Source organism: Triticum dicoccoides, chromosome 3A (genome assembly GCF_002162155.2).
Source record: "Triticum dicoccoides isolate Atlit2015 ecotype Zavitan chromosome 3A, WEW_v2.0, whole genome shotgun sequence".
Taxonomy (NCBI): Eukaryota; Viridiplantae; Streptophyta; class Magnoliopsida; order Poales; family Poaceae; genus Triticum; species Triticum dicoccoides.
The window spans coordinates 725513825-725529561 of NC_041384.1; the positions used below are offsets into that span (position 1 = coordinate 725513825).

Below are 15737 nucleotides of genomic sequence, written 5' to 3' on the forward strand. Positions count from 1 at the left end.
ATTGCACCGAGTACAATGTCGACACGCACTAATCGCCAACGTACTAATATAAGCACTAACACTATTCAAATCCATTGTCAGATTTGAAGCAAAATATATCCACTATCATGCTGCACATGCCGGTTCTTGACTAGAGTAAGAAATCATATTCTGTCGCGTATCGAATCTACTTCTTCTATAAACTAATATAAGAGCGTTTAGATAATTAAAATAGTGATCCAAATGCTCTTATATTAGTTTACGGAAGGAGTGAAAGAAAACTATCTCCAAAACATTGCGTACGGCCTACAGCCACTCGATGTATCACTGGCACGTGGGCCCGCCGTCCACACGTCAGTGAGTCCTCTCGCGCGCCACCTCTTCTGTGGTGATAAACTATCAGTTAATCCCCTGTGATTTCCTCCCCCCAAACTCCTCCTCACTCTCTCTCTCTTCAAGAAAAAAACTCCTCCTCACTCCCCGGCCTCCACTCCTCCCTCCCTCCCTCGACGGCGGCGACGAGCCGCCGGGCCTCCGCGGGGCCGATCCCGCCCTCCTCTCGCCGGTACGGAACCCTATCTCCAGCTTGAATGTTCCTTCTGTACAAGCAGCGCATCCTGTCTCCGCGGCAGTCCGAATCGAATTCGAATTGAAATCGGGAGTCGCCGCGCTTGTCGCGGGCTTGCCCTCTCCGTGTTTAACTCGTTCGTCTGGCTCCACCAGGTCCTCCTGCTTCTCCTTCCTCGTCGGCGCGCGGTTCGTTCTGAGGGCAGGGAGCGACGGCGATTTGTTCGTTTTGAGGGCAGATAGCGCGGGCGATTTGTTCGTGTGGCCTCCGTGATTGATTCATGTCGGTGGCCTCCGCCAGCGGGGGCGCCATGTTTCCTCCGCCCACCAACTCCCCGCAGCAGAAACTCTGGGAGGACCCCTCCTTCTTCCGGTGGAGGAAGCGGGACGCGCACGTGCCGCTCCGCTCGCAGGACACGCTCCAAGGTGAGACGAACATCGCCGCGCCCACACCGGATCGATCAGCAAGAAATATCAGGTCTCATGCTGTTTTCTGAACTTCTTTTTCTGCTCTCTGTTTTTAACTGTCAAAAAACAGGGGCGCTCAAGTACTGGCGCGAGCGGAGGAACGTGAGCCACCTGGACGCCGAGGCCGCCGTCTGGGACGACGGCGCGGTCCGCGGCGCGCTGGAGAGCGCCGCGTTCTGGTCCCGGGGGCTACCGTACGCGCGGTCGCTCAGCGGGCACTGGAAGTTCCGGCTGGCGCAGTCGCCGGAGACCGTCCCGGACAAGTTCTACGACGCCCAGTTCAATGACTCTGACTGGGAGGCTCTGCCAGGCACGGTTGCTGCTTGCTGGTTCCGATGTGCTTTTAGTCTCCTGCTGTTATTTAGTTATGTATTTTTTTGTTTTGTTTTGCTGGAATTCTGTTGTCTAATGGATATGGATATCAACTTGGTTGCAGTTCCATCCAATTGGCAGATGCACGGGTTCGACCGTCCGATCTACACAAATGTCACTTATCCTTTCCCGATGAACCCGCCGTTTGTGCCTTCTGAGAACCCCACAGGCTGTTACAGGAAGGTTTTTCACATCCCAAAAGAATGGAAAGGTATGATATCTATTGCAGCTTATGCGGACATGTGGTTGTTACACCTACTCTACTTCTGACGAAATCAAAATCTTGAATACGCAACCAGATCTCCATTATGAATCCGTTCATTGCGTTGCACCTGCTCTACTTCTGACAGAATCAAAATCTTGCATACGCAACCAGATCTTTTGAATCCATTGATTGCATTGCAACTAGCATAAACAGCTATAATGCTGGACAATTCTGAATATAGGGATGATACCTCCAAGAAAATGAGTTTGTTTACTGTGATGATGTTTACATGGTCCATGGAATTGAAAATTTGTCTGTGCATCAAATAACAACACTGAGAGAAAATTTGTTTACTGTTATGAGTAGTTGGTTCATTAAATTACCTAAAAATTCCTGACAATGGCAAATCCTGCTGTCAATTTTTTTGTCATCTAGGATTCGCCTAATCTGACCGTGCAGTTTTCCAAGAGTTTGGCTGGTTTATATTTGTTACCTATCTCCTTAATTACACAGACATAATTGTTTGCCCTTTACATTTTCTTCCTGTTCTTATGGTATGCCTGTGCTGTCTCCTGTTATGCTAATTATGACATTTGTGTTCTGTCTCCTTATGCATAATATTTCTGTCTCTGATTGACATGGATATAGCACTGACTGTTATCATATATTATGTCCATTCCATTTTTAAACAATTCTGAGCTGATTATGATAGGTCGGAGGATCTTGTTGCACTTTGAAGCTGTTGATTCAGCTTTTCTTGCTTGGGTAAATGGCGTACCAATTGGCTATAGGTATGACACAGATAACCTCACTGCTTGTATTTTTTTATCTCCAAAACTGTACAGAGACTTATCAAGTTCATATATAACCCATAATACAAAATGAAGTAATTTCATGGTGGTGACTTGTAATAGATCCTTGCAGTATTGACTTGAGTACCAATTGGCTATAGTCATCTACTGGAGTTTTCTATTCTATTGTTCAGAAAGTAACTCCATATTTTGTGTATTTATGCAGCCAAGACAGCAGGCTTCCTGCTGAATTTGAAATCACTGATTGCTGCCATCATTGTGATTCAGACAAGGAAAATGTTCTTGCTGTTCAAGTCATGAGGTGGAGTGATGGTTCTTATCTTGAAGATCAAGACCATTGGTGGTTGTCCGGTATTCACAGAGATGTGTTGCTATTATCAAAGCCACAGGTTACTTCTTGAGTTCTGCTTGCGTCTTATTGAATGAATTCTAAGCTGTTATTTTTGACACACCATGAATTTAACACTTGAGTAAAGTACATCATTTCATGAATGAGTAATAGATTGTTTCAGGGATCAAATGAGTAATAGCAGTGTTCATGTTGTCAGCTATGTCCAGAAAAACAATAGAGTACTCTTATTTTTTCATCTTTACACTCAGATGCGAAATGTCGGCTGAAAACTTTTTTCTTGTATATATTAGCAGTGACCAGATTATTATGTAATATATCACCCACGTAAGCAACTATGCACAAACATGCTAGTTTTGAACTTGTGACATGTAAACTGCATTTGTCATTTAGATTGTTTTTGTCTGTGATCACTGATCAGTGTAAAATCTTGGTTAATGAGTTTGTATTTTTTCCCCTTCCAGATCTTTATTACAGATTACTTTTTCAAAGCAACTTTGGATGAGAACTTCCGGGTAGCTGATATTGAGGTAATTTTGCTAGCCATCTTGGTCAGATTATAAACATCTATGCTACATGCTGGAGTGCATGCTGCAAGAAAATAGTGAACAGTGGTATAATCCTTTTTGGGATGGGAATGTTAATTTAACCTTCAAACAAGCATATTATTAATTATAGTTGAACTAAACCAAATAGATCTTTTTAAGTTGATCACATCGTTTTTTCTTTTGAAGAAAGGTCGTCTGCCCTTTTCAGAGCAGGCTTAGTGTCTTATATAATCCTATATCATGAAGTCAAAACAGACAAAAGACAACATGTTTATCAAATGTTTCTGCATGGCTCCCATGATATAGATTTGTATGTCTCGCCCTTTTTAAGTTTTAACTCTATATTGGGCAAACCATTTTCTACCTTCCAGATGGTATAGCTGCTAACTTATGTATTAGTCAAGGAAACGATGCTGTTCTACAATTATACTGACTTTTAATTTTGTTCTATATTTCAGGTTGAGGTGGAAATTGATTCACACAAGCAAGACAGGGAGCATATCCCAACTTTGTCGATTGAAGCAACATTATTTGATAATTCTGAATCATCTGATGATTTGAATTCAGACATGTCTGCTGCTAACGTGGTCAACTTGAAGACAAAGCCAAAACCTAAGGGCGGCCCTTGCCATGGTTTTCATGGTTATGTTCTTGGTGGAAAAGTGGAAAATCCAAAGCTTTGGTCTAGTGAAAAAGTAAGAAATCTAATGCTGGGGAAATTCTATAAAAACATTAGTATTTACAATTGAACTACTATATCTTATAACTATATTTCCTTTCCCAACAGCCGAACTTATACACTCTTGTTGTTCTCCTTAAAGATGCCAATGGGAAGCTTATTGATTGTGAATCATGCCAAGTAGGGATTCGTAATGTGGTCCTGGCACACAAGCAGATGCTTGTCAATGGATCTCCTGTTGTAATTAGAGGTGTCAACAGACATGAGCATCATCCACGTGTTGGGAAGACAAATTTAGAAGCTTGCATGATCAAGGTTACTCATCCCTTCTGTAAACTGTCATATTTGAAAGCATAGCATGCCATCTGTTCAGTTTGATGTTTCCAGTCAGTAGCTTCAGTTATTTACTGTTTATCTTTTGATAGGATCTGGTTTTGATGAGACAAAACAACATCAATGCTGTTAGAAACTCCCATTACCCCCAACATCCAAGGTGGTATGAGTTATGCGACATTTTTGGTCTTTATGTAATTGATGAAGCCAATATCGAGACACATGGCTTTGATGAAAATAGCCATTTCAAGCATCCTACACTAGAACCCATCTGGGCAAATTCTATGCTTGATCGTGTCGTTGGCATGGTGGAGAGGGACAAAAATCATGCGTGCATAATTATTTGGTCCTTGGGAAATGAAGCCTCATATGGACCAAATCACTCTGCTATGTCTGGTAAGCGGTAAAACGTTTTCTGCGATGCCGGTTCAAGTCTTGCAGTTTTTTTTATGATTTTGTGAATCATAATCTTGTAGGGTGGGTTCGTGGAAGAGACCCAACAAGGCTCATCCATTATGAAGGAGGTGGCTCCAGAACATCATCCACAGATATTGTATGCCCCATGTACATGCGTGTCTGGGATATTCTCAAGATTGCAAATGACCCATCTGAAAACAGGCCCCTCATTCTTTGCGAGTATGGTAACTGTGGCACCACATTTATACTTGATTCCCTTTGTTTTTATATTCATATACCTGAAATATTAAATAAAACATTTCCCTTTATTTTCAAGATATTCACATGCTATGGGGAACAGTAATGGAAATATTGACGCATATTGGAAGGCGATAGACAACACGATGGGACTCCAAGGAGGTTTTATATGGGACTGGGTCGATCAGGTTATGTTCGATTTACTCTCATCTTACCCTTAACCTTCTTTTTTACTGGGAGCATGCTATGCCAAAATTTCTGTTTGCATGGTTGTCCTTGTGTTTAATCATGATTCTAGTGTACATGACATACATATCGGGTCACTGTTGGGCCATTTTCATCGAAAATAATATTGACTCATAGACCCATGTCAATCTAATCTAGAATACACAAAATTTAAATGCCAACATAGATCATCAACTCTGTTTGTTGTTGTAGTGTCTTAATTTTGTTTCTCCACTACGTCATTTTCAAAAAATATTCAGGGTCTACTGAAGGAGGATGCTGATGGATCTAAATCTTGGGCATATGGTGGTGACTTTGGAGACACTCCAAATGACTTAAATTTTTGCATTAATGGCATTGTGTGGCCTGATCGGACGCTTCACCCTGCTGTTAATGGTAACTGGAAACACCTGTCAATTGGAAAGAAATTTATTGCTGTTTTACATGTACTTTAAATCCTGATAATCTGTTACTTCACGAAGTTGTTACACATAAGATCTTCGTCTCACTAGCCTCTAGATGTCAAACTTACTCGGTCAATTAATTCTTCTTGCAGAGGTTAAATATCTTTACCAGCCTATCAAAATATTGCTGGTGGATAATATTCTTAAGGTAGCCTTTGATCTGATAAATATTGCTCAAGTTGTTTCATTACACGGTTAAAGGATCTAATAGATCGGTTATTATTCTCATGCAGATTGAAAATGGACAATTTTCTGAGACAACAGAGGCTTTGGACTTCAGTTGGATTCTTCATGGGGACGGATGCGTTTTGGGCTCTGGTTTACTCAGTGTTCCAAACCTAGCACCACAAAGTAGCCATCTTATCAACATGGAATCATCACCTTGGTTTACTCTCTGGAGTACCAGTGCAGCAAAAGAAACCTTTTTGTCTGTACACGTGATACTGAAGGACGAAACACGATGGGCTAAAGCTGGTCATGTCTTGGCTTCAGCACAACTTTGTTTACCTCAGACAAAGGGTTTTGTTCCTCATGTATGTTTCCTCAGACTGATCCTGTTCACTCCTGTTTCTTCTCATTTATCTTACTGCTCACCAGACACTACCATCTTCAGGTGATAGCATTGTCCAAGAGCCCTCTGAGCTCTGAACAGGTTGGTGATGGTGTAATCATTAGCAAGAACCACGAATGGCAAATCAAAATAAACAGTCAGTTGGGAACAATTGACAGTTGGAAGGTATGTTGTTGTTGTCCAAAGGAAGTTTCATTCTGTTAGCATATTTGAGTGTGCATCCTAGATCTAGGAGGCAAGTAGAGGATAATAAACATATAAGAAGTCCAATTGAGACTATGCTCAAAACCATGAAAGCAGATTTTTTGGGAGGTTCATCTGAACAAATATCAGGTTTATATGACTTGGCTTTTTTTGCACAAAAAAAAGAGAGAAAAGGTTGGCCTGTTTAGTTCACAGTTATGTAGCATCTATCATTATTTTAAAAAGGTGTTCCACGCGTCGCTGTAGTTTGTGGTACCTATCTGCTCCAGTTGGTTCCAAGAATTGTATGGTCCTGAATAGCGACTGGCTTTGCACAATGCACGCTGTAACTTGTGAGCGCCATCCATGACTATGCTCCAGATTGTATGAAGGATACCATCCATGCTGTATAAATATCTAGTCACGGCTTATGATTGAGTCTTCGTATCATGTTTTTTTTTAATATTTATGTGACTTAAACTTGTCACAATAAGCTGTTGCCATGAGATATCTCATACGGAGTACTAGTATTTGTCTTCTAAACTTGGCCATCTGTTTTCACTTTATTCCCTTTTATGCTTTGATGGCTCCTTTCAGTTTGCAATGTTTACATTCATCTAGAACTTTTAATTGTATTTATTTTCCATGTGTTCTGAAATCTGAACAACTGCAGATGAGCTGTTCCATTGTTAGTTTACAGTTACCTTAGTAATTAGTATGCCAGACACAGAATATGATTCGAACTTCTATCAGCGTCACTGCTATTCCGTTCATCGAAATGTGGAACTCATGATACTTGTGTGAACAACAGATCAACAATGTCGAGCTTATGAGCAAGGGAATATTTCCTTGTTTTTGGCGTGCACCAACCGACAACGACAATGGAGGCTTCTACACCAAGTCCTATGCCACAACATGGAGAGAAGCCTTCCTCGACAACGTCTCTTTCTACAGCAGCCAGTTTTCAGTGAAGGAGCTGCCAGACCACACCGTCGAGGTTTCTACCACATATTACGGCCTTCCAGGGCACCTGCCAAAACCCGACGCTGCCGCTCTTTCAGAGGCTTCTGAGTCCGTGCTTTTCCGGGTCCACATGCGTTGCCGGATCTACGAGTCCGGCGACGTAATCCTGGACTACGAGGTAAACCCCAAGAGCGACCTCCCCCCTCTCCCACGGGTGGGCGTCGTGTTCAACGCGGAGAAGTCCCTGAACCATGTCACGTGGTACGGGAGGGGCCCGTTCGAGTGCTACCCCGACCGCAAGGCCGCGGCGCACGTCGGCGTGTACGAGAGCGGCGTGGAAGACCTCCACATGCCCTACATCGTCCCGGGCGAGTGCGGCGGCCGCGCGGACGTCCGGTGGGTGGCGCTTAAGAACGCCGACGAGTTCGGCCTTTTCGCGTCAACCCACGATGAGTCCTCGCCTATGCAGGTGAGCGCCAGCTACTATGGCGCTGCCGAGCTCGACCGGGCGTCCCATCAGCACAAGCTGGTCAAGGGAGACGACATCGAGGTCCTGTTTCCGTCTCCATGTGATATCTCTCTGAAAAACTGTTGGAACTGAGGTGACGGAGTGGTGCTGAAAATGGTCTCGATTGTGTTGTTGTGTGTTGCAGGTGCATCTTGATCACAGGCACATGGGGGTGGGCGGGGACGACAGCTGGACGCCGTGCGTGCACGAGCAATACCTGCTGTCGCCGGCGGCGAGCTACAGGTTCTCGCTGCGGCTGCGCCCCCTGTCGCCGTCATCGTCGTGCCACGACATCTACAGCTCCCAGCTACCTAATTGATCGTCTCATCTGACTGAGGTGCCTGTCAGAGGTACGTCTGAGAGAGAGAAAGAGCATTCGAGAGACTGAAACAATAATGTCCGAGTCGCTCTCGCTCGTGTAAACGTAAGACTGTATAACTGGACACGTACCTGTCATCTGTCAATAAAAGAAGCGAGCGTGATGTGCTGCTCTTCAATAAAAACGACGTCTGCTTGTGGACCTGTTTGATTGTTTGTTAATTTGTGTGGTAGCATGGACCTGTTTGGATCGCATCGCATGGATTTCACATGAGACACGGCTGTGGGAGTAGGAAAAAACATATGAATGAGATCGTGATAATAGCCCCCACCCGCAGTGGAAACTTTACAAGACGCGAGCTGCTATGGTTCGGTTCATACGAAAGTAAACAAAATTTAGAAGTTACGATTTCAAAATAAAATTTGATCGAAAATACTGCCGTAGGTATGACTTATAAATTGAAAAGAGGGAGTAACATGAGAAATTTGAAAAGAAAAGAAACGCATTTGACCTGCATTTCTTGGATGTATAATGCGTTTCACTTCTAAACAGGTTTGAGGTGATCAAGAGCATATGCCCCATCCCTGATCCCTCCCTAAAAAATTCTCGCATGCTAATGAATCAATTTTTCTCTTTCAGGTTTCGAGTTTCCTGAAGATTTTCCAAATGTGGAGAGAACCTAAAAGAATATAGAAAAAAAAAGATGTCAAGTTTCCTGAAGATTCTCTCCGAATTTTTTTTTGAGGGAAAGCCATCATGGCGGTTTATATTTCATGTGAAAATAAGGATACACCGTTTGATAGGACGTTGCGAGATGTGCAAAAAAAAAAAGCTGAAGCGTTTAAAAAAAAGATTATTTGCTGATATTATTTGAGAGAGACCGATACCCGCCCGACCCCGCCGCCCCCAGCTGAGCGCGCAGAGGAGCCACCCACCCCACCAGTCCGCCACCATGGCCGCCCGGAGCGCTCTCCTCGCCGCCGGCGCCGCAGCACTGGTCGCCGTCGCGGCCGTCTTCCTCCTGCCCGACCCGGCTTCCCGCCTCCCATGTACGCGCCCCCTCCTCCTCCCTCCCACCCCCTCCGTTTTCCCGCGGAGGGAAGCTCATGCTCAGCTCGTCTCCTCTCCCCGCAGGGGCGCAGCGGGGATGCTTCGCCGACCTGATTCTGGCCAACGCCACCATCTACACCGCCGACCCCGCCCGCCCCTTCGCCGGCGCCATAGCCGTTCGCGCCGGCCGCGTGCTCCGCGTCGGCACCTACGACTCCCTCAAGGTTGTCCTCCGACCTGCTTGCCCCCTCTCTCGGCAGAGATTATATCTGTAAAAAAAATATCTGCTCTGTTCTGCTTGCGGCGTCACTGCAACTGCAACCGCAGGCGCATATATTTTCTGTCTCCTGCGTTTCGCTCAAAATTGACTGCATAGACTGTAAAGTGCAGGAATTCAAGGGCCGAGACACGTATGAGCTGAATCTCAGTGGCAATGTGGTGCTCCCGGGATTCATCGACTCCCATGTGCAGCTAATCGACGGCGGCCTGCAGGTAGTGCTTTGCCAGTTTGCCTATCTGCCTCCCCTTGCAATGACATCATGACATGGACAGGCCGGGACATTACAGTTTCAATATTACTACAGTTCTGTAAATTTAACTTCACAGTGTACTTCTGTTTGAACTTTGCTGCAGTTGGCGAGGGTGCCGCTTCGAGGAGTTAGAAGCAAAGCTGAGTTCATCAGCAGGGTTAAGGGAGCCGTCAGAGGTTTCCATGAACTATGCTGCTCTTTCTCTCAGTTTATCCATTCTGTTTTTAATCATTTTGTTGCTTAGTACTGTACACCATGGGATGTTTCTGCTTTCTGTTATTTATATACTAGCATGGTTTGCACACAAGGGTCAGGGGTTTGCCAAGACATGATTTCTGTTGCATGTATCCGACTAGTCTTTGTCTACTGAGTTGTCTGGTGTTACCAATCACCAAATATCTCTGCAATACTACTACTATCTCTGAGACTTGTTTCCTGAACAGATAAACATCCTGGCGAGTGGGTACGCGGAGGAGGTTGGAACAATGATTTTTGGGGTGGTGATCTCCCCACTGCAGCTTGGTTAGACGACATATCTCCTGATAATCCAGTGTGTTTTCAATTCAATCTCACGAGTTCGATCTTTTCCGAGAAGCTGTTACATAGGGCCAGCCAGTGACTCATTTTCAATTGCAGGTCTGGCTCTCACGCATGGATGGTCACATGGGATTAGCCAATTCACTGGCTATGAAGATTGCTGGGATTGACAAAAACACAAATGATCCAGTTGGTGGAACTATTGTAAGAACAACGGAAAGAGGTAACCTTTTATTGAACTTAAGTAATTAACATTTAACACTGACCTTTTACCTTTGCGGGCCAGGAATTATTTTTCAAATACAATATGATTTTCAATTCAAGCACAAATATGGTTTCACCAACAACAAAAAACTCAGAAGCAAACCGTTAACTGTTATGATCAAGAAAGTTCATGATGAATTATCATGGTCATGTGTGCCTTTTCTGAATTTTTTGTATATATTTTCACAGTATTCTCACGGAGTCATGGTTCGCACATTAAGATATTGGTGATATAATATGTTTAACTATGTAATGTGCACTGTTCTTTTTAATTAGTCATGTACTCCCTCCGTTTTTATTTACTCTGCATATTAGAGTTGACTGAGGTCAAACTTCGTAAAGTTTGACCAAGTTTATAGAAAACAATATAAACATTTATCATAATAAATCTATACGATGTGAAAGTACATTTAATAATAAATCTAATGTTGTTGATTTGTTATTGTATATCTTAATATTTTTGTATATAAACTTGGTCAAAGTTTGTAAAGCTTGACTTTGACCAAAGCTAATATGCGAACTAAATAAAAACGGAGGGAGTACTTTCAAGTGCAAACATTGTTGTAAACACTTAGGTAAGATTAAAAATTCACCTGACCTGCATCATTATTTGTAGAGCCCACTGGTCTTCTGGTTGATGCTGCTATGAAGCTTGTATTTGATGTGGTTCGAGAAGACTCTGTAAATGAAAGACGAGAGGCTCTCCTTAGAGCAAGTAAACACGCTCTAATGAGAGGGGTGACTACTGTTGTTGATGTTGGAAGTTATTTCCCTGGAACCTCAGAAGAGCAAACTTGGCAAGATTTTTCTGGTATCTTGTGCCACTTTTGCTTGTAATATTGGTGTTATGAAAACACCAAACTCAGATACAAAGTATCTTACAAAAATCTGCAGTTAACAATAGAACATATCAATAGTTCCATATATATGTCTGCATTATACTTTGCGGAATTTATTGGTGGGACGCGTCCATTGTTGATGTCTTTTTTTTTTGAAACAACAGAATGCAACTAAACTATATACGTTGAGTTTTGCACCCCCAATCGATAAAATGTTTGTTAATTCTGTTAGACATAAAGCTAATCTATCTGGTCTATATTGTCAATAATCAAGCATTACTCTGCCATTCAAGTAAAAGAACCATACTGCTCATGTTAAATCAAATGTTATGTAGAGCTGGACGTTTCTTCCGTTGTTTGGATGACTCCTAATGAATTTCAATTTGATTCACTCGTACCTTTCTTTTGAAGGATCAAGGATCTACTTTTGTAGTTTTTCATCTATAACCCTTTTTTTGGACTGGAACCTTATTTGTTCTGAAGTATTGTGCTTACATCACAACAGATGTCTATGAATGGGCTCATTCTATGGGAAAGATGATGATCAGAGTCTGCTTATTCTTCCCAATGCCGACATGGCCTCGTGTTTCTGTAAGTTATGTTTCATGAAATATACCAAGCTCTTCTGTTCTAAGTGCTTAATATTATGCGAATGCTATTAACAATTATCTGCATATTATCTCTTGTAGGATCTTATTCATGAAAGAGGTCGATCTTTAAGTGGGTGGATTCATCTAGGTGGTGTGAAAGCTTTTCTTGATGGTTCTTTGGGTTCCTCAAGTGCATGGTTCTATGAAGTAAGTAAGTCTTGAGTATGGTCTGAGTACCTATCAGACATGTTGTTAGTGTTAGTGCATTTATATTGATGGTGTAGAAATTTATGTCCATAGCAATGCTGTCTTTTTGTGGCTAAAGCTTCACAAATACTCTGTTTTATGCTCGTGCGTGGAATGTGATACATCATGGTACTAGTTTGTGATTGGTCTTGTTATGTATAAAGGACACCAATATGATTAGCCCGATCAGTCTCTGTTTCTGCAAGAAACTGTAAATTGAGAAAGGTTGTGTCAGCAAGTACATTTAACAAGTCATTCAAAATTACATCTTAGTGCACTATGATATTTCATATCTACACCATATTTTTTATGGAAGAGATGCACATCATATTCTTATCTAGAGGGTTGATATTTTAGCGCTAAATCTTCTCTGCATTTTGAATTTATGGCTGAAAAATTTGTGGTGGTCCATTAGCAAATAAGGTTTGAATTTTTGTTAGCGTTGTTTGAAAAGGGTATCTGGTTTTGTTACTTATTCATTTGGTGGTGGAAACTGTAAAGGTGTACAATTATTACTCATTTCCTTCCTTTTGCTGAACTAAATACTCTGACTTGATATGCAATAGCTTTGCTAAACAATATAAAAAGCTTGTCCCCATCTTATAACTAGAATATTTTTTGGATAATTAACATCTTGTTTTACAATTTATACCATCATGTAACATATTGGTCGTGTACTCGTGTCAGCTAGGAAGTTGATTTCTCCAGAAATATTAATAAAATTATTATGTTCTGGTTTATAAGAGTTTAATATATATGGTCAGCCTTATGTGGATGCTCCGAGCGATTATGGTCTCCAATTGTTAGATATGGATGTTCTGCTCAATGCAACATTAGAATCAGACAAATCAGGACTTCAGGTACACGTTTTTTCCATTTGTGCACATGCTTAATCATGTTTACCATCATCTGAGAAAGTAATATTGTTCTTTTTAAGGTTGCCATACATGCAATTGGAGATAAAGCTAATGATATGCTGCTACATATGTTCGACAAGGTTGTTAGTTTGAATGGAACGAAGGACCGTAGGTTACGGGTATGTTTTTCTGCTAGCATACTGAACAAGAGAATTTGCCCTCAAAGCATTTTTGTAGTAACTAACTAATAAGTTGAATGTAATTTAAACTTGCTTCATGTGAAATCAGATTGAGCATGCACAACATCTATCCCCAGGTGCAGCAAAGCGCTTCGGAGAGCATGGTATCATTGCGTCTGTGCAGGTCAACCATTCTCTTCCATTACTGTATGTTATATAATGCTCGTAATGATGGTCTCTGTTCGCTGCATAAAAACATAGGAGTCTGAAGGCTCTTGTATTGCTCGAAAGGCGAAATCGTGATAGCACTTTTGTAACTAGAGGACTTCATTCAGTTACTTCTGGTTATAAACATAGGAGTCTAGATTGTGAAAAATATCATACTAATCTTATGAAGACAGAAGTTGCAGTGCATACAAGCACAATATGTCAGAAATACTCTGAAGCAAGAGAAAACAACAGGTCCAGCTTTTTAAGTATTCCATATTGAAGGTAAAGCACCATGACATCACATTCGATCTGCCAGTAAACAACAGACAGTAGACACAGCCTAAAGAAAATGTAACATAGAAAAAAAATACATGTTAGTAACCTGTCATTTCTTAATCTAGATATTCTCGTATTGTTAAGGGGCTTTTGCTATTCCCTGCAAAACAAGGTGCTTCCGCCATTCATGATTAATGAATCCCTGTTACTTTTCAGATCATTTTTAACATTTTACCTAATGGCCTGTTATGTGAGTACATATCAATCTGTGTACAGTTCTCCATGTCGTTACTTGAAATCATATGAAATGCACACATTGATATGATAAACGTGGATTGCAGCCTCCATCTTCTGAAATATGCGCTTGTTTTTGCCAGCCAGATCATTTGTTGGATGATGCTGACTCTGCTGGGAAGAAGATCGGGGTAGAACGAGCTGAGCGGAGTTCCTACTTGTTCCGATCACTACTGGCCGGTGGCGCACATCTGGCTTTTGGTTCTGATTGGCCTGTATGCATTTCCCGAAATTCCTCCAAATATTATAGCCTTTACTTAGGTGGAGATATAGGCAGTTAACTGTATTTGTGTGTGTGTTTATTTTCCAGGTTTCAGATATTTACCCTTTGCAAGCTATTAGAACTGCGATGTCCCGCAAGCTGCCTGGATGGGACGAGCCTTGGATCTCCGCAGAGCGCTTGCCCCTGGATGATTCCTTGAAAGCGTGAGTCTCTTTGCGGTGTCATGCATGTTCCATTTGGTTATACTCTGTTTCTGAAATGCCATGGAATGCCTCACTGATATCTGGTCATGCCGGTATCCACTCGCATTATGATGTTGAGATCTCCATATCGCAGAATTAGCAAACAGTATGATGTTGAGATCTGCATGTGTGTGTGTTTATGACGTATGATACTTGCAGGAACTCACTATGTTTTCCTGTCTGTACTAATCGAGTTCTTTCTGCACGAGCTGCAGGCACACGATATCTGCCGCCTACGCCTGCTTCCTGGACCATGTTGTGGGTAGCCTCGTCGAAGGGAAGTACGCCGACTTCGTGGTCCTGCCGTCCACCTCGTGGCGTGAGTTCGCCGGCGACATCCCGGGGCACGTCCTGGCGACGTACGTGAACGGCAAGCAGGCCTATCCGTAGCCCCGTTCGCTGCGACGGCGCTCCGGCAGCCTCCAGGTCCGGTCCGGATTCAGATAGAAGACACACATACGTTAATTAGCACCAACCATTGTTGGTTTATTCTGGAAGCACTTGTCAGGCCTTGTAAAACGGGGATGCTTAGGGGAGGTGCTTAGAGAAATAAACCGGTCGTTTCTTAAGCACCGGTGCTTATTTGTACAGGAGAGACGCTTAGAAATAGGCACCGGTGCTTCAGAAAAACTCGATTTATTTTTCTAAGCATCTCTCTAAGCACCTTCCATTGTACAAGACCTCATAATACCAATCTTATTTATTGATACTGTTGTGACATGATGAGGGTTACGTTGGATCCACATATTTTTTTGTACTTTACGAACCGAAAGCGTCTGGGTAGCAGACTGGTGGTGTGATGATGCGCGCCCAATTTTAAATTCCAGCGTTGAACCCTTTCAACTCCGGCTGATTTTGTCTCATCGCGCGACCGGCCGGTCCACAGCTACCATTGCTTCCCTTTCGGCCTGAAATGCTCGTGGTGGTTGGTCTGTGGATGGACTCACTCCATCGGCCGGAGGAACGGCCGACGACTAAGATTGACGGATTGCCGCGGCTGAAGCCTGAAACTACGGACCGATGACGCGGCCCAAAATACCCAGGCTGGGCCGGGTCGGACTTGCCTCTCTCGCTGGGCTCGGGCTTTGTTTTGTAGCTCGAATGTATATTCGGGCTGAGCTTGGGCTTTCGTCTTTGCACTGGGTTTGCCCATAACAACACTGAGAAGCAACATACGGGCTGGGCTTTTAGGCTTTAGGCC

General features: G+C 42.8%; 2 protein-coding genes across 2 annotated transcripts; both read left to right on the forward strand.

Moving 5' to 3' along the window:
* Nucleotides 1-413: 413 nt before the first annotated feature.
* Nucleotides 414-8414, forward strand: LOC119270513 (beta-galactosidase-like). Its single transcript, XM_037552516.1, has 18 exons — nucleotides 414-544; nucleotides 703-972; nucleotides 1085-1324; nucleotides 1451-1597; nucleotides 2304-2382; nucleotides 2609-2792; nucleotides 3217-3282; nucleotides 3759-3995; nucleotides 4088-4294; nucleotides 4405-4708; nucleotides 4789-4948; nucleotides 5046-5154; nucleotides 5452-5587; nucleotides 5748-5803; nucleotides 5889-6188; nucleotides 6269-6391; nucleotides 7221-7922; nucleotides 8026-8414. The coding sequence occupies exons 2-18, from the start codon at nucleotides 828-830 to the stop codon at nucleotides 8197-8199; spliced, it is 3369 nt and encodes a 1122-aa protein (XP_037408413.1). The 5' UTR covers nucleotides 414-544; nucleotides 703-827; the 3' UTR covers nucleotides 8200-8414.
* Nucleotides 8415-9101: 687 nt separating this feature from the next.
* Nucleotides 9102-15298, forward strand: LOC119270514 (protein LONG AFTER FAR-RED 3-like). The gene is made up of 15 exons (XM_037552517.1): nucleotides 9102-9248; nucleotides 9334-9473; nucleotides 9640-9741; nucleotides 9883-9955; nucleotides 10223-10329; nucleotides 10416-10539; nucleotides 11197-11391; nucleotides 11925-12010; nucleotides 12109-12216; nucleotides 13020-13115; nucleotides 13193-13291; nucleotides 13401-13475; nucleotides 14155-14286; nucleotides 14382-14497; nucleotides 14752-15298. The coding sequence occupies exons 1-15, from the start codon at nucleotides 9152-9154 to the stop codon at nucleotides 14924-14926; spliced, it is 1725 nt and encodes a 574-aa protein (XP_037408414.1). The 5' UTR covers nucleotides 9102-9151; the 3' UTR covers nucleotides 14927-15298.
* Nucleotides 15299-15737: the final 439 nt, after the last annotated feature.

Bases quoted from the DNA above. Each gene is read 5' to 3' on its own strand.
- LOC119270513 (XM_037552516.1), top strand. From the start codon at position 828: ATGTCGGTGGCCTCCGCCAGCGGGGGCGCCATGTTTCCTCCGCCCACC. The intron at 2,383-2,608 runs GTATGACACAGA...GTATTTATGCAG, and splicing joins GGCGTACCAATTGGCTATAG to CCAAGACAGCAGGCTTCCTG. The intron at 5,155-5,451 runs GTTATGTTCGAT...AAAAATATTCAG, and splicing joins TATGGGACTGGGTCGATCAG to GGTCTACTGAAGGAGGATGC.
- LOC119270514 (XM_037552517.1), top strand. From the start codon at position 9,152: ATGGCCGCCCGGAGCGCTCTCCTCGCCGCCGGCGCCGCAGCACTGGTC. The intron at 9,742-9,882 runs GTAGTGCTTTGC...ACTTTGCTGCAG, and splicing joins TAATCGACGGCGGCCTGCAG to TTGGCGAGGGTGCCGCTTCG. The intron at 11,392-11,924 runs GTATCTTGTGCC...ACATCACAACAG, and splicing joins AACTTGGCAAGATTTTTCTG to ATGTCTATGAATGGGCTCAT.